General features: G+C 45.7%; 1 protein-coding gene across 1 annotated transcript; it reads right to left on the bottom strand.

Moving 5' to 3' along the window:
* Nucleotides 1-3,144: 3,144 nt before the first annotated feature.
* LOC307228438 (synaptotagmin-5) lies at nt 3,145-12,508 on the bottom strand (the record flags this gene model as incomplete). Its single annotated transcript, XM_079998091.1, has 5 exons — nt 3,145-3,294; nt 3,784-3,950; nt 5,447-5,618; nt 8,100-9,112; nt 12,487-12,508. 5 exons carry the CDS (start codon nt 12,506-12,508, stop codon nt 3,145-3,147), a joined length of 1,524 nt encoding a protein of 507 aa, XP_079854217.1.
* Nucleotides 12,509-18,692: the final 6,184 nt, after the last annotated feature.

Raw genomic sequence — 18,692 nt, 5'->3', positions numbered from 1 at the left:
TCAAAATACCGTCGCTGTGCTAAACGTTTTAAAGTGCAACTCCTGCTTCCAATTGCTTTGTGGGTAGATCTTAAAATACCATGCATGTTTGGGTGCAAATATATATTTAAAATGAATTAGTGAGCAGCCGTCTTAACCAAACATTGCTAACCACAGTTACTAATAGGAGAACTGCCTCAAGGATCTGTGAATGTCATTAGGACCCCACTGTGGAAACAGGAACTCTGGTTGGAGCAATGTTGGCACTGTAGGAATAGCCGGATAAGAGATTGATTTCCAGAGGCAGGAAAAGAGCCATAGAATTGCAAAAAGCACAAGAGCTGAATGGGAAGCAGTGCCTGGGCATGATGTGGGTAATTAGGTGTGAGATTTCCATCTTACTGGGGCCATGAGATGCAAAATTCCACGCTTACACGTTGCAACCCGCTCTAAATCACATCTAGCACCGGGGCACGACGTGTGCGTGTGCTTGTGTGTTGCAGGCGGCCGCCTTCGCTTTCCCATCTGAGGTGACATAAGAAGACACTGAGTGTTGAATGACATCATCTATGATAGTGCATTAATAACTATCTGCAGGGTTTTCACCAACAGCTCACCGGAAACAAAAAGACCACAAACCTGAGCACGTGGACCGGAAAAGTGTCAAACCTTGGCGAGGTGTGTAAATATCATAAACACATTATTAAGGTGTTTTCTTTTCCAACAGAAGGGGCTGCAGGACGCCCAAAATGCAATTGACTGTCATTCAATGCTTTAATCAATAACTTTATTTCAGGTTCTCAGGACATTTGTGAAATTGTTCCTTCAACAGCAAATCAACACACTCTGTATTCAGCAAAGACAACACATCACACCAGCAGGCGTTAAACGATATACTGCATCAATCAGCCTCATGACACTATCTGACGCTGTAGATTAGATGGCTCCAGTTTGAAACCTTTTTTTTTTTTTTACTCAATTTATTGCTTATTAATGAAAAAAGACAAAATATGTCATTTAAAAGACGGAGAGTTTGAGAGGACAACGACACGTACAGTTTTAGAATTTCAATGTGAGTTTTGAAGACTTTGACTCGATTCGTTCTTTTAATCGTGGAGATATTTTTGACGCGTTGTTTGAGATCCGAGCTGGGCCTGTACTGACTGTGCATGCGCTGTCGGCTTGCCGTGTTGGCATGGAGCTCATTCGGATTCGCTCCACACAAGCGTGCCAGAGGTAAATAACTATCGAGTAAACAAAATAGAAATGTTCACAAAATGCAAAAGTCATGGCTCTCATTTGAATTGACTGAATTATTTTCTTTTGTCTTATTTTGGCTTCTTTTGGCCTAGAAACTGCCACTTAAATCCACCCTGATAGGGAGAGATGGTGCATCAGAATCTGATGCACATGTGTTATATTGACTACACACTCCATGGTCCATTTAAATCATACACACACACACGCCCCAGTGAAACATAATGTACTCGTTCTTCCAAATTCTTATAGTTTACAGCCATTGTATAATGGTAAATCATGACTCGTGTTCTGAGAAACACTTACAGTAGAATCTAATAATAGAATACATATCCATTGAGCCACGGTGCACGAAGTATTTTGGCATGACGCTCTACAACACGACCATCACGTCACTTTGCTGGGGAGCATAGTCATGCAACACAGATCACCGAGTTCCACGAGAACACACACAAACAGCAAAAGTTTAAATCTGCAGTGGTTGCCGTAGAAGTGGACGTCCCCCGGAGCCCCTGCCACAGATTGCACTAGATTTTATGCACTGGAAAACAGTTGAGGTCGTTTTATATAAAGTCGTGGTGCGTCGCACAGTAACCGCTCAGCTCCAAACCCGTCACCGCGAATCGCTCAAAAAGGCCGAAATGCCTTTCAAAACAAGTTGTCACGGCTGCGGAGTACGAGTGCATCAGTAGTTCATTGAGCATGCGCCAGAAAAAAATCAGGGTACATCTACAATGGCCACATCTGTAAAATATTACTGATCATGTTTTGTGGACAAATACCGAATAAGTACACCACGGTCAAACACAAGTAGAGGAGCACAGGTCAACAGCAAAGCTGGGTTATGGGAAAGTTGTAAAAACAAAGTCTGACCCCAGCGACATTAACATCGGGGCAAATGTAGAGTCTGCACCATCCATACATACACATCCACAACGTCATAACACAAGTTGGTGCAAACAAATGAATTGAGTTTAAATGGGCTACAGTGACTCTGGGAGAAAACAGACAACGCAGTAAAGCTGTAACTAGCAATGGTAGTATGGAGAATATCTGGATAATATATGGAAAAGAGAATATCCCAAATATACAAATACGGGGGATACCAGATATTTTTTTACAGTTTCTTGATTTTTCTTATTTTTGAAAGATAAAAGCATGTAAGATGCCTCTAATGGAAGAAAATGTAATAATATATCAATCATAATGTTATAATTGCCCCCAAACAAACAGTTCACTCAAAACAATGGATTGGATCACTACTTGGTATTGACCAATTCTTAAGTGAGAATTCCTCCATCTCTCAAGGCATCTGAAGACATTTTGCCCCCGTGACCCATTGTGCTTTCTGACAGAAGTTGAAACTTAAGGGGTAGGGAAAGTTTCCCAGTTCTCTGTTTTTTTCCGTGTTACCCCTTCAGATAAGAATAACACCCAGGGCACACGGGGGAACAGCTAATGCAACTGTGTGGTAATGCTACACTGCATGGTATGAAATGCAGTTTTTCTGGCCTTTTTTTTCTGGTAATGGATGGCAAATTGTCATCGCTTATACCAGCGGCGCCGGAATAGGGGGGACACCGGGTTTCCCCCTCCCCACTCTCAGGTATTACGGTAATAGAACGTTGGTTACAGTGGCATCGTTAGGGGTGGGCGTCCCGGGCTTCAGCCCCGAATGTTTAATGAATGGCCCCCCATCTAAAATAGCCCCGCAGGGGCAATACATATTTCAATATAGTTCACAGGTGATTAAAAAATAAATAGAGTATGTTGGTATCAATGAGGATGAGATCAAGAGTCAACAAAACAACGTGTGTTTCTCTCGCCTTACTGGCCAATTTTCTAGTGTTTCTATACAGATCTTGTCCGACGGACTCTCCTCCAAAGACAACGTCCGATCTGTCAGACCTACGGGACATCTGACTGGATGGTGTGCCAGCGTGCCGTCTCCATCTGCCCCCGAACGCACATTTCCTTCCAGTGTCCCTGCCCGGCCTCCAGGGCCGCGCCGCCGATCAGCACGCGGCCCAGAACGTTGCTTTTGGTGTAGAGGCGACCCTGATGGAACGGGAAAAAAAGGATTTCCTGGTAAGGGGGTGGTCAGGAATTGACAGGAGAAGGGAGGGAATCACAGTCACTGACATCTTGGAAAGAAGCATCTGAATATTCAACATCTATTCTCACCAGGTACCTGGCCAGAATTAATGATAGATTTCTCATGGGCCCAATTACTAAAAGGTCCACTGTGTCATTTTCAGCCATGGATCTGGAATGCCAGGTTGGAGTCCAACTTTGACACCTCCCTTGGAGTTCTCCATCTGATCCATATTGACGTGTCCGATACTGTTTCATGCAAACAAGGTGGCTTCCTTGCTCCAGACACTTTGGGGTCCTGACTTCCAGCAGCACATTTTGCAAATGGAGTCCACCACCTTACTACTTTTTACTTTTTACTTTTTAGTAAATTGCAGTAAAGAGTCCAAAGAAATAGAAAAAGTCATGTCAACTTTGAAACACATGTCATTTATTTTGCCTTTAAGACCTCACCTGCATCAGAATAAACTCAAAGAGCAACGGCAGCTCAGCGACGTCGCCGGCCGGCAGGTCGAACAGGAAGGGGGCGTTCCACACCGGGTTGGCTCCACCCACCCCCTTGGTCTCTTTGGTGGCAATGACGTGGCCGTCCTGACGGAGGTTGATGACGACGTAGTGGTCTGCGGGGAAACAAATAAATGTTGCATGGCTTAATGTGCTCATGTTACTTTCACTCCAGCAGTGGATGAAACCGTATTACTGCAGAGATAAACAAAAGATGTTGAAGGGAGATAGCAACAAGGCGCCGGGGGCTGAACTCGGGGGCTGAGAAAAGGCGCTCCTCACAGTTCATTTGCCTGGCGTACGGTCCAACATTGTTCATCAAACATCTATCTAGAAGCAATTTCTCAAATCCAAATTCGATTTTGACTGGAGAAATTCTGGAAACACTGGAAAAAGTGAAGTTAATCCCAGAACCCTTGAAGTGCCTCAGACAAATAAACGACTGTTTTTTTGTCTTACACGTCGCCAGCTCTTTGGAATACAATATTCTTCTCTTGCGATCCTTCGTATACATCATCACACAAACAATGCACAAAAAAAAAAATTCCAAGCTGACAATTATCATTCTGCCAGTATTATTTTTTAGTCTTAACTGGTTTCAACATACTGTATTTCCAGAGCTCTGTGGTCATTGTGTGAACGGTTAATTGAAGTTTGCAGATAGGTTTTTAACAGGAAAGTGGTAAAATAAAAAAAAATATATATATTTTTTAAAAGTGCACGGACTTCCAGGTCTTGTGTTCGCTGGCTGCCTTCAACAGCTTATCAGCCTCATCGGAGCCGAGCTGTAATTCAGATGTAGTGAAATATGAAACGGGGCGGAGAGGAAATGATACCGGCCTGATGAGCTGTTAATCCCATTACCCCAAACAGAATCAGGGAGATGACCTCTTTGTGTCTGAGTCTTCACCATGTCGGTAAAAAAGAGAGGGTTCTGGGCCACATCCGTGACAAACAAGCAGCATATCGAGGCTACGCTCATTTAATATGGCCAAACATTAGGTTTCCTATATTTTTCCCATCTGAGAGGAGACCATGAAAGCAATTACTTTTTTGGGCACTCTATTATTACTTTTTCTTCGTATTGGGCACATTGTAAAGTGTTTTTGTTTTTGTAAAGTGTTGACTCTTTCTGAGTCATGGGTCAGAAAGAGTTAGAAGAAATACCACGGAATGTGATTAAAACCTTGAGGTTCTGCGAAAATGATGAGCAGCACGGTTGGTAATCAGGTTAAAACCCTCAATAAACTGCCTCTTTAGTCTCTGTCTTATTTCGGAAAATGTTGTCTCTGAATATTTGAATATGTATTAGTAAGTACATGTAAGTAGCTTCTGAATCTTTTTCTTTTTTTTCTGCATTACATTGACCTCCATTGCTTTAGTAAACGTAAAAGTACTAAAAATGTATTTGTGACTCAAATATGGAGAAGGTCCAAACTTCCTCCTTAAGTATATCAGAAAAGAACGTCATACGACATGATGTAGGTAAAAAGTGAACAGACTATAGCTACTACAATGCTGAAGTAAATTAAAAACAGTCTTTTTTATCGATAAGTGCAAAACCTACACATTGTCATATACCAGCAGGGGAATAAAATCCAACTTGTTTTACCCGGAGCGCCTGGCATCCGTGTGAGCTTGACCAGACTCTCTGCCTTCCGCACCATCACCTTGACCCGATGAGCCAGGGTCTGGTACTGGAGCAGGATAAAAAGTTGGCCCAGCGCCCGGGGAGGGCACCCGGAGCTCTTCCTCCGCCCGAGCGCCTCCTGGGAACTCAGGCTCTGGGGGACGGAAGAGAGAGGATGAGAGAGGATGAGAGAGGATGAGAGAGGACGTGAGGCGAGGGCTCACTTTCACGGACGGATGTTGACGCTGCAAACAGAGGATGGGCGGAAGCAGGAAGACTGAGGCCCCGGAAGAATTTTTTTCACGCCCTCTGGGATTGTGTTCTTCTGGTATCTGAGTCTGCAGTGCCTCGCTCGAGCAGCAGGGTTAGGGGTTTCATGTCCATAATGGCCATTCGTTGTAATGTTGCCCATCGGGTAGAAACAAATAACCTAAAAATGGTGTTGTCAAAACATAACGGTCCTTTATACTGTAATATCGATCGGCACCACAGTACGATTAACTTGACAGATCCGAGTAGCTGCTGTCGTTTGGTGTCCAGCGAGTGGGCTTCAGAGACACTTGGCGCTTCAGGCACCCTACAGTCACTGTGACCAGACCTCACTCTCAAGGAGCTGCTGTTCTGTAGATGGTGTCGCGCAACAAATGCACGCTGGGCATGCGTAGGAAGCCCGATTCAAATGATGGGTTCATAAGGTGATTCAGTGTGAAGGGATGCGGTCCACTGACTTCCAATCAAAACAGGACACCATCCCGCCCCGGATTGAAATAATTCAACAATTAGTCCCTCGAGACCGCCATCGTCAGACGGTGTCGTGATTTCGGCTCTGACGGTTGGTTCCTTGTTGTGAGCAGGAATAGAGCAAATCTTGACCATCTAGTGGAGGCCTGAAAGCACATTCCTTTGTCACTCTTTAAAGGCTTCCAGGGGTTATTGTTGGGCCACGTGTCCTCAAGTGTTATTTGCTTTGTTTGAAGTGACGGTAGGCTCATGGCAGATGTTATGTTTAACTGTCCCGCGATGTGTGAGTCACCCAAGTCGACATGGACCCAAATAAAAACCGGAGTTAGTTACCAAGGACAACCAAGTCTTAGCTTGGCTACCAAGCGTCCTCCATTATGTAAATCTTGGCGGATTGTCTTGCTCTTTGTTAATGAAGAGAAGGGTGTTTGTAATTCATCTTTCCGAGTGCCTTAAATAGCTAAGCTATTATGGACCGCCAGGCTGAGCGCTGTTCTGGCTGAGAGAGGGACGGATTACTCTGCTGGCCTGGACCTTTTCTCACTACCTGCGCCATCAGTGCTAAAATGGCCCTCTACAGTAGTATGACTCATAAAACTGCTGCTACGTCATTCTCTCACTGAATAACACAAAATACAATGTAATGAGGGATTGGGCTGGATTAAATGCATTAGAACCCACCATATATGCTATCTAGGCATGTATGGTGATGGCTATCTAGAAGCCCACGCCACTTATCTTCAATTCGCTATTCTCATCCTTTCTTTATGAAATTTGTTCAGGATATATTTTTTAGGGCAACGTGTTTCCTCACATGGATTCGGTAACACACAATAGCGATTACTCATCTCCTTTCCCACCGGGATGTCTTCAGCTTGTCTGAGGTTAGCCGAGGAGTCACCCCTCAGTCACAAGGTCTCTCCTCTAACAACGAGCAGCACGTGCACGGGGCGGGGGGGGGTGCACTGTGCATAAATCCACAGATAGATCAACAGAAAGATACCGCAGGTAGCTGCGTTGCTCTGCATGCATATTGACCCCCGACTAAACTTGATCCGAGTCTAAGTCACTCACAAGCGACGACGCCTCGCTGTTCCCCAAGCGCACAGGGAGCCTCCTCAGAACGGGCCCCGCCGACAGACTGAGTCACCGACTGTCGGAGTGAATAATGTCCACGCCCAGCAGCCGCCGAGTGCACTACCCCGTATCCCTTCACCAGTCTGTTATTGATGCCCTCTGGCAGTGCTGCGATGGAGCCGCAGAGGGCACGGCGTGGGCGTGCTGCCAGCTCCCCACGCTGTGCGCGATTGCTCTGCAGTCACTAACGGCAATGTCACCACGTCTAACCAGGGTGGAAAATGGCTAATGGGGGAACTGATTAGATGCTGCATTCCTTCATGGATAAAACATGATATGGGCTATTCATAGCGCCTGCTAGTGGAGTTTCACTATCTGTGAAATCAAATGAAATGCAATTTGCAAAACATCAGCCCTAACCTTTCTTCTTGGCCTTCAGCCAGTTTGTTTTTTTATGGGCTTGTAAATAGCTGAATCGTAAGAAAGGGAATACTTTGATACTTTTGTAGTGGTAATAGTAGTTGGTTGGAATGATTTTTGAATAATTCTCATGCTTGCACCTTGCTGCCACATAATCCAGTTATTCAATCTGTTTATAACTTCCATGTAATAATGAATGTCTTACGCATGGATAACTGCTTGTTTTGGAAATACTGACTTAACGGACACACCTGTCCAGTCCAATGTTTGTATGCGTCTGCAGTATATTGATGTGGTCAGCATTATCTTGCCATGTACACTGTTTGCAATTTCAAGCTTGATAAAAGTGAACAAGATAAGTTAAGATAATAAATAAAAAAGCATGACAAGCCTGTACCTTTTTCAGTTTGCTCTTGACCGGACTCAGCTCCCTCGTGTAGGTTGAGGTGGTGTCAGGCTCCCAGTCCATTTCCGCGCAGGGCATCTCCACCACCCCCACCGCCGCCTCCCTCAGGCCGGAGAAGTCCCGGCTGTAGACGGCCAGCCTCAGGGTGCAGGACCGGAGCTCCTCCACGGAGCCCACCTGCAGCACAAAGCTCTGGCTGTGTATCTCTGGACTGAGGCTTCGCCGGCGCGAGGCGGCGTGCTGAGGAGAAGGGCATAGCGGGGGGAGGCTGGCCCTGACAAACACCCCACTCCGCCTTCGCGTGGCCCCCGAAAGCCCCAGGATGTTGACGGACAGGATGCCGCAGGCGGGAGAGAAGACAAGGGAGAAGTGCAGGACAGGAGTTGGCTTAGAGGGGACGGACAGAGAGCTGGACCCGTACTGCGATGAGGAGGGCTCCCCCTGCTGGTTGGAGGCCTTGGCAGCAGGGGCAGCGGTCAGGTGGCTGGTCTCGCTGTACAGGAAGCTATCTGCGCTCACGGTGCTGCGACGGTCCACTGCCCGGCGGGTTCTGGACACCAGGCTCAGCTTGGGGATGGAAGGCAGGGATGCGCGGCCATGGTGCCGGGGGCTTCTGGCTGAGCAGGGCATAGCAGGGGTGCTGAGGCGCCGCATGGGGAAGCAAGCCCTGGGCGGCTCTTTCAGCTCGGCAGACCTCGGGGAGCTGGAGTCAAAGGGCAGGGCGGTGAGGTTGTCCTCCGAGGGCAGGGAGCTGCTTTCGGACAGGGGGAATTCCATCACGTCCCCATCTAGCTCCTCGTACTGTTGCTTGACCGGCAGGGTGCATGGAGTCGGGGTCAGGGTCACAGTCACCCGTTCGGCTGGACCTCTGGAAGGGGACGGTAGCCCAGCCTCCTTGTCTTGGGACGACAGAGTCTTCCTCCTGCGCCAGCAGAGGATGCAGCCCAGCACCAGGCACCAGCAAAACACTGCCAGGCCCACGGCCAGCAGGACCTGCAGGTGGACTAGAAACAGAGAGCAGAGCGGCCGTCGTGATGTCACTGATGGTGCATGTAAACGCCTGAGAGAGGAAGCACCGTCCATCGTCAAGATTGCGATGAGTAAAGAAAGAGAACGGAGAGAAATGAAACCACGAAAAGCGGGAAGAAGGGATACAAGAGGCTTACGGAGCAAGACTGAGATGGACCAGGCCTTTTCTATGCAGTATTTGCGAGTCGATTTGTTTTTGTACCGTAGGCACCCAAATAACTCTGGATGCAGTGAAAACGAATAGTAAATAGTGCAACCCCATTCATGAAAAAAAAGAAAAATGATATGTCATCTGCCTCACAGCAATTATCTTGTTGTGTCTGCACTCTCTATCCTAAATGGGATTATGGAGGAAATGTCTCAGGGTTCCAGTCATATTTATTCCCTTTTTGATAGATCATTGGCACAGTTGCAGTTCGGATCGAAAATACACCAACTGCAAATGGCAGACGTGTCAAAGTCAGATTTCCTGCCAAACAAATCATGCATAACCTTGTTGCGCGAGATTCCCATTCACTGCACATTCGTGTGAGCCCCGCATCCCAGAATCATTTGTGCTAAAGTGAACAGCGATACGTAGCGATGACTCATGCATCCGAGCACAGGCTTTTTTTTTTTTTTTTTTTGAGGATCAACAGGGTAAACACCGTTTGGGGGCGACCACCTTAAACGGACGCTGTACCTGCATTTATTTAATCCATTACTGATAGAACAGTGAACCACAACATTATTAAAGTGGAAATCCATAAAACGCTTTGCCTTGGGTGGATTACACTGCAAGTCTCAGAATACCATTCAAAAAAGCAATGTTTTTTTTCAACATCCGGGTTAACCCTCATCTTTGCTGCTTTCTTTTCTAGAAAGTTTGCCTTCTGGTCAAACCTTGGGATATTTTTTATCCTTTTTCATATTCATCCATATCAACAGTTTACAGACCACAACTTACGCTGGTTTACCGATCTCCCCACGGCTGCCTTTCACTCCTTGCCCGTGCCGGATCGGTGCATTTTTGTCGGGAAACAGCAAACAGAGGCGCTGTACTGTACATAATGCAATTACATTGAATTGCTGTTTCTTAAAAGGTGCCAGCTCAGCAAAGTATTATATATTGTTTATTTATTTTTATTTTTATTTTTTTATTATTTTTTTTATAATCTTATAGGATACCACTTCAATGAGAGCTATCTCTATTTCTTTTTTTTATTGCCCGATAAGGAAGTTAAAATATGTACGATTCATTTCTAGGTTGAAGCTTAAAAAGCTTAAGGTGGTGGAAGTAGAGGGTGTCTGACAATGAGCTCTGGAGCTTCCCAAATCCCTCTTAGGAATATGGATGAAAGGTTTAAGGTAATGCACCTTGAAATCAAAGAGTCATGGCCTTTCGGCGCCTTAAAGCATTTACTGTTGTGCTGTTTGCCTCGACAAAATAGCTTTTCATTTGTCATCACTAGGGCTGGGAATCGGTATCCAAAACCTTTAAGGTATCGACCGAAATAACCCAATACCCAAGTAGCATCTGGGCTTCTCCGGTCAAACGATACCTGCATTCCATCCTTTTTTGTACCCAGATCTAGAGAAAAAAAAAAGACGATTTGTTTGGTTTCGCTCGCAGCCAGTCACCACAAGCGTGACTGGATTTAATGCGACGTGTGATTGGCTGACTACCGCAGCAGCAGCTACAACAGCCTGTTAAAGGACGGGTTCACGATTCAAGTCCATCTTAAAACAACAGTCGGGTGTCCGCATGAACAGTGAAAGAGGTTTTTCCTCGCTGTCGTCGTTCCTCCTGTTCTGGCTATTTATTTAAAATGACACCGCCCAAATATATAGTATAGTTTTGTAGTTATTTATAGTAAAAATGTCAATAATTTGAACATTTTCCAAATGTTGGGGTGGAGTGGTGGCATTATGCGACTGAAAGCTTCCATTCACATGATGGTATGAGAGAAAAAAAAGGTATTGAATAAAGTACTCTATTGGCACTGGTACTGGTATCGTCGTTTTTTAAACAATACCCAGCCCTAGTCATCCACACAATTTCCTGAGACAGAGTGATTTATAATAATATTAATGTATTTCACATGAGATCCATTATTGCAAGGATGAGCGGTCTGAGCTGGTTATTTCCTCCATTCTCCATTTCACTCTCCGCTGAGACATCCGCTTAAACACCTTCCATTAGAAAGTCTTTATGAAGCATGCAGCTCTTCTACTTCAAACAGTATATATATTATGATATTAATCTACATTTTATTTGAGTTTTCTTCATTAAAAATTATACATTTTATTTATGTGTTGGGAGTCCACGTCGTGAGTAAATCTCCCCAAAACTGTGCCCATTTACTCGGTCTCTTGAGTCGATGGAACACGACCATGTTCCTCACAAAAACAAATCTCTTACCATGGAGGTGAGCTGAAAAACATATGTTGTTGCCATGGTGATCTTGAAACACATTTCCCAGTGAACTAACGTAAAGCATGGTTGTGACCATGGTGGCTCTGGATCAGGGAAGTGGAAGGCAAAAACGAGGGGAAACACCACATTCTCCGAGGGGAGGATTCATATTTTTTGTTTGACACAGCAGGGGTTTGTGTAAAGGGCTCTTGAAGTGTGTGTGTGCATGTGTGTGTGTGTGGGTGGGTGTGTACGTGTGCGTGCGTGCACATGCATGCAGTGGTATTATTATTTGTTATCTTTTAGGGTCTTGTCCATCAAGGCTTTAAGGCAGCTTCTGAAAGCAGGAAGGGGTGGAGGAACAGCGAACGGAGCTTCCAGTGTGACGCTATGACTCACACTGGCAGCAATGGGACAAGTTTCAATACACAGCACACACTCATACAACATCTCTGGTACTAACATGCATGTAGTTATGTTCCCATAAACACATGATACATGTATTCACAAACACTTAATAACTGCGTTTAATCACTGTAGTCTCTGGTGATAATAATTAAAAAAAAACACAGAGAGCAACACTAACATGTTACCTTTTTAACGATACTGCAAATAATATTTTTTAAGAACTAATAGCATGTAAGGAAAACTTTTTGCCTCCTACTTTTTGATTTGCGTCAATTTCTTGTGTTTTTTTTTTTCTTAAATGAAAATGAAAGATAAACAAAAAAAATGTTGTGTCAATTTATGTAGGCGGTTTGCTCCTTTTTTATTCATCCGCATTGAATTTGTCTAAACACAACGAGGCAAATGCAATAAGTAGGATACAAAAATAACAAAAAAAAAAAAACAATCCCAGCTAAGATCCCAGATCCCAAAAAGGAACCCCGGACCAGAAAACAGCTCAACAAATAAAAAGATAAGGATATAAACATGAAATAAAAATGTCCTTACCTCCAAGAGTGTATTGCGACATTTCCCCGTGTGCTGCGACTGACTCCTGTCTCAGCAGCGCTCCATCCCACCGTGTGTGTGTGTGTGTGTGTGTGTGTGTGTGTGTGTGTGTGTGTGTGTGTGTGTGTGTGTGTGTGTGTGGGGGGGGGTGTGTGTGTGTGCGTCTGTTATGTGCGTGCGTGCGTCTCTTTGTTTGTGTGTGTGTGTGTGTGTGTCTGTGTGTGTGCGCGCGCGCGTCTGTTTTTGTGCGCGCGCGCGCGCGCGCGCGTGTGTGTGTGTGTGTGTGTGTGTGTGTGTGTGTGTGTGTGTGTGTGTGTGTGTGCGTGTGCGTGCGTGTGCGTGCGTGTCGCAGCGCAGCGTGGACCTGCAGCTTCTGGCCAATCACAACTTTCCGTGACTAAGCTTCAACTTCAATCGCGAAAATGAGGCGTGGGAGGCTGGAGCGGGGGTTCCCAAGCCGGGGTCCGCAGCCCCCTTGGGGGACCCCCGAATGACTTGCAGAGGGTCTATTCATTATCTATTTTGTTATTATTAGTGTTTTTTTTAATATATTTAAAATATCTTAAAGTCTTTACTAAATTACAATAAATGTTGGTAAAATGTTACCCGATAAAACAAAATGACAAATCAAATATAGTTTATATTTCATACATTACCGTCTACATTAAACATTAATGCCGTTACATACGAGGGTCTCGTTTGTCTTCACAGGAATCTTCTAAATTTTACATCGTGTGTGCTGCCATTATAGGCCTATTATGTGAAAAAAAAAACAAAAAAAAGAAACCCCATTATAATGAACTTTGACTGACGATTTATTATTTACAATACACATCGGAGCTCATCAAATATGCAAACACATACAGAACCCGACGCACAAAGACGTCACTGTCACTGTGTTGCCAGATATAAACTGCATTACCATCAGCAAAACTCAGCTGACAGAACTGGCAACCCTACAGCACCCACACATTGAACACACGCTGTTATCTTATCTTGAAGATACGCATGCGTGCGTGTGTGAATAGAGTAAATCTCTACCCCCGGGGGGGGATCAATTTCAGTGGCGTAACTATCACCAGTGTAACCGGTGCAGCTGCATTTGTTGTATTTATGGTACAAATACAGTATTTTTATGTGCTCTAATTTGGTCCAGCAGACCACGTTCCTGGCTTGAGCGTCACCGTTCTCCATTACTATGTAGATATCGAATATGTTGTTTTAAACTTAAATAGTGCAGGCCTTGTGGTGTTCATTGTTTATAATGTGCAATTTGGTGTAGTTCCTGTGCCATTGCTCATTGTCCAATGCCGCTGATTGCGCCTTTAAAGGTGCAGTGTGAAGAACTTTGTGGCATCTCGTGGTGAGGTTGAAGAACGTCGCCAACTAAACACAACTCCCCATGGCGGTGCAAGATGGCGGCCTCCCTGGAAGAGACGGTTGCCGCAAAAAAATGCAAAAAGCCCTCTCTGGAGCCAGTGTTTGGTTTGTCCGTTCTGGGCTACTGTAGTCGACATGGCGGTGCAACATGGCGGCCTCCGTTAAACGTACCCGCGCCCTGTGCGGATATAGATCTGATTCTAAGGCAACGGCAACATAACGATTCTTATTTACACGGGATTGTACAAAAATTAAAACGTACTTATGAATATTGTGTTGCATATCTCTGCCAAGTCTGTTCCGTAGATTCTACAAGCCGCGCCTTATACTGTACGTACACATGGATGGGATGCCGTTTTTGATTGTACCCAAATTACCATCACCCAGGAGTCTTGCGTTGATCTCAGGAGCTGAAGGCTGCATTAGCCCACAGGCGTTCATGTGAAATGGCACGAAAAACACAAGGAGCCGGGAAGGGGTCGCATTCTGAGCTTGAGGTGGATTCATGACTCCGTCGCTCTCAGCACTTATCGAATTGGGCACGATGCCCGTCGGGTAAAGACACTGGATACTGAGGCCTGACGTAGGGGGGCGGTTTAGGGGGTGGGGGGGGTTGTTCCTCTGAGAATGAGTCAGCGCTCGTTTTTCGACTCCATTTCCTCATCTCTCCCTCTCTCTCCCTCTCTGTCTCTCTCTCCCTCCCCCCTCCTCCTTCCTCCCCGGGCTCCCTCCCCCCTTTGCTCTATTGCTCATTCCGCCTCCATCGGCCGTATTTCTGCGATGAGGCGGAAAGTTTCCTCCGGAGGCGTCACCCTCACCCCCGGGTGCCTCCCCACCACCACCACCACCACCACCACCACTCATCTGATCCCCACCCTCCGCCGCGCCATCCTTCACAGCGTCGCTTTCCGCCCAATTACAGTCCGTGCTCTGGACTCCCCCGCGCGCCACCCGGCCTGAAATGGGCGACGTTAATAACTTTGGATGATTCCTGTAAAAACCTTGGAAATTTGGAGCCAACGTCACATTTGGCCTCGTCGTTTGGGATTAACACGAATGTCGCTCGGTCAGTAACTCGACACATCGCGTTGTGTGTGTGTGTGGACCCCAATGAAACGGAAGCGGCGCTGCCAGACTGGGAAGCCGTAACTGGTGGAGCGAGGTTCCTGGACTCCTCCCTCGAGGCGGAGGTGAGAGGTCACCCCAAAAAATGGAAACACGAGTAAAACGATGGAAAGATAACCTCGCACTGGTACTTGTGTGTCCAGAAAGTGACAGCGTCGGAAGATTAAGGGTGTTTGTTGTTTTTTTCATTTCCATCTGAAGTGCGACAATCCACAGCAGAGCGCCACCTGCAGGCTGGTGTGAAAACACTGACCCTCCCCAGCATCGGTCTCCTTCCTGGTCTCAGAGGCTGCATCATGTGGTCTGCTGCAGCTTTTACCGTAGCGCTGGCTGCAGTCCACGTCGAAATGCAGTCTGAGACCAACTGCCAGCCCAACGTGAAGTGCACACGCACACACACACACACACACACACACACACACACACATACACACTCTCTCTCTCACACACACACACACACACACACACACACACACAAAAGCATATATGCAGTTTCCTATGTATAAATGCATACCTAATCAAGTACGCTGCACATTGCACACACGCCATGGATATATGCATGATCACACACACAGACGCACGCACGCACGCACAGGGACACACAAAAGCATGCATGCAGGTTCCTATGTATAAATGCATACCTAATCAAGTATACAGCACACTGCACACACGCACACACACGCACGCACGCACAGCTTCCTAGTCTGCAGCTCAACAAGGTTCTGAGCCCTTTACTCTCCCTCTGGAGTTCACCCGCATTGCACTCTGCACCCACAGTCTCTGCAGAGTTTTCTAGTGTCCATCACAAGGAAATGGTCAAGTCCACATCCTCTGGTGCAGGTCACTGCACCATTTTTCACGTTTGTCACAATTTCGACAGATCTTGCTTCCTTTTGTCAAACACACTCAAGTTAGATTTTTTGATTGATGCATTTATTTTTGGCTTTTTGCTTTTTCGTGTCGGTGTTTGTTGTCTATTATTATTTTTACTAATTTAAAAGGGGTTAAACTGGTTGACCTCACATTATCTGATACTATTTTCGATGAAAATCTGGCAAATCAGGTCGCTGTTTCTTTTTTTAAATCTTGTGTAAATCCTTTGTTGACCACCAGAGGGCAGTATAGTGTGTTTTGAGAAAAGATACAATAATTGTTTTTATTTCAAATGAATAATTATTAATTATTATAGTTGTTTTTTTATTAATTGAATACACTTTCGTTTCAATTCGATTTATAATAAAAATCAATTTAATTGCAATTCTAAAAATCTTACATTAAGTTCAAGTTTGTGTTCTGTCGGTCTATTTAGACTATTTATAACACATTTTATATCAACAGTATTATTAATTCACTTGAATTGATTTAATGACAGCCCATATGCTATACTATGCTGTACTTTGTAAAATATTGTAGTAATTATATAGATATGTATGACCGTATGTATATGTATGTGACAAATAATCTCTTGAACTTGAACTCGATAAAGTGATGTGACTGAACATTGAGACCACACTGCCCTCTACTGGTAATTATACTGCCTACTGCCTTTCGAGGCAATATTCCTTAAGTAGATGAAGGCATACAAGACTCCTCAAGTGTTGTTTTTCATTTCAGAAGGGACAAAAAAAAAATATTGGTGTTTGCTCTTGATTATAGATGATCCCATGTCTACGCTGACTCTGCCAACCAGGAGCCAGTGTGTCACACTCACAGCTTAAGATTCTCTGGAAACAAGCAGCACTGCTAGCGTTTGTTAGAGTTTAGATAAAATAAAATAAAAGTTGAGCACTCCTTCCTCTGAATGACAACTTTATTGAGTGCGATGTGTTTTTTGGGAGACCAGAATAACAGGTTGATAACGGGCACAAACCCAAAGTCAATTTTAAATTATTTAGCTAGGGAGGAATTAGGTTCGCTGTTATGTTTGGTTAAGAAAAAAGAAAAGACAAATAAACCTTTTGAATCTTGAAGCAAAGAGAAGTGGGTCATGTTTGTCCCTTCTGCACATGTGATGCTTGCGGAGCATTGTGATCGGGGTGTGACCCGAGTGTCAAATGATACTAACCCTGATACTTCTGGAACGATTCCATTAATAATGATGTTTTGCAATTTCCCCGTGAGCATGATAGGATCCAAAACCGACAACATGGCTTTCTTAATGCTGATCCCCACCGGCTGTGTTGCAACCCTGTTGCAGAAAGCCATGCCACTGTCCCACAGAGAAGTGTTTTCTAGTCTGTACTTTTATCCAGAGAAATTCAACTGAAGTCATTGTGGATCACGTTTTTAATGAACATGCAGTGAGCAAGGAGAAAAAAATAAAATAAAATGAAGAAAAGTGGCCATTTCCCCCCGTTTAAGATCAATTGCTAATATAATTTATTTATTGGACTGTTGTTTTTCACAAATTGTGTGAGCAAATATATAAATGTTTTAATGCTGCCTTCTGGCCCAGTGAATAGGACTTCTGAAATGTGTCAAGAAGCTGATCTGCTAAGGACAGGAAGGGGAAGATGACTAGTCTATTTGTGGAGTTCAAGTTCTCAACCTGCAATGCAATCTATGTTAATTCTTAAATGATCAAGAGCTGTTGCAATAACTCTGTCCTGTGGGTGACCTGTAGGATGACAGGAACACAGTTTCTGGTTATAGAGAGCCACCACCAACCCCCCTCTTTGGAGAGCTATTTATCATGTTTGGGTCTATTAACAACTGATCACTACTCCAAGAGGGAGAGAATCACCACGGGTGAGACAAAAAAAAAAAATTAGAGACCAACAACATTTACACAAAAACATGAACATTGGACGATGACATGTATTGAAAAACTGTGAATTAGGTCCAGGAAAACTGGAACTACAACTGGTCACGTGGCCTCTTCCCGTCATGGTTATGGCAGTAAATGAGGGAGGAAAGGAGAGGGATGCAACCAGGGGGGTGCTGGGGTGCACTCCAAGCAGGTGTGTGTGTGTGTGTGTGTGTGTGTGTGTGTGTGTGATGGGACCGCCTGTATGTGTGTGTGTAAGGTGTCCACCAGTGAGTGTACATGGCTTATCCCCATTGGTACTGGTGTAGAAGGTGGGTATTATGTCACGGCACCTCCAAGCAGCGGAAAGGGCCCTGAAGCCCCCCCCCCCGGAACTCCGCAGCCTTGTACACACCCTACGGCTGCAGGAAAGCCCCCGAGCACCCGGCTCTGCTGCCACAGAAGACCTCCGGGCCCCCAGAGAAGCCAGAGGGCCGTGGAGCAACCCCCACGCCCGGCCCCGAGGAGCATAATCCAGTGCCGGGGAGCACCCCGCACCCCCAGGGGCGCACAGATACAAGCCACACCCAAGCCCAGGCACAGGACGCAGCCGCAGGCGCAGGACCCGGGCCGCGGGCGCCAGGCACGGACCGCAGGCCCGGATCCAGGTCCCGCGCCAACAGAGCCACACCCCGCCCGAACTGCTGACGAACTGAACAGCCGACCACACGCCCTACCCGGCGTGAGCGCCGAGTGCCCATTCACGTAGCAGAGTGTGCTCAGCGCGGGGCACCTGGATGTTGTTTGGTGTGCGAGTGTATGTGTTCGAAGCTAATACGAGTGGGATTAAAATTTCGGGACGGACGAGAAGCACCCTGGGGTGCGTGACAGGCAAGATGGCAGCTGCCCACCGCATTCCCACCCACATAGCTTGCACCCCACCCATTCCGCAAGC

This window comes from Zeus faber (genome assembly GCF_960531495.2).
Source record: "Zeus faber genome assembly, chromosome: 3".
NCBI lineage: Eukaryota > Metazoa > Chordata > Actinopteri > Zeiformes > Zeidae > Zeus > Zeus faber.
Note: the sequence above shows the minus strand (reverse complement) of the source record. Positions and strands in the feature narration are given on the sequence as shown.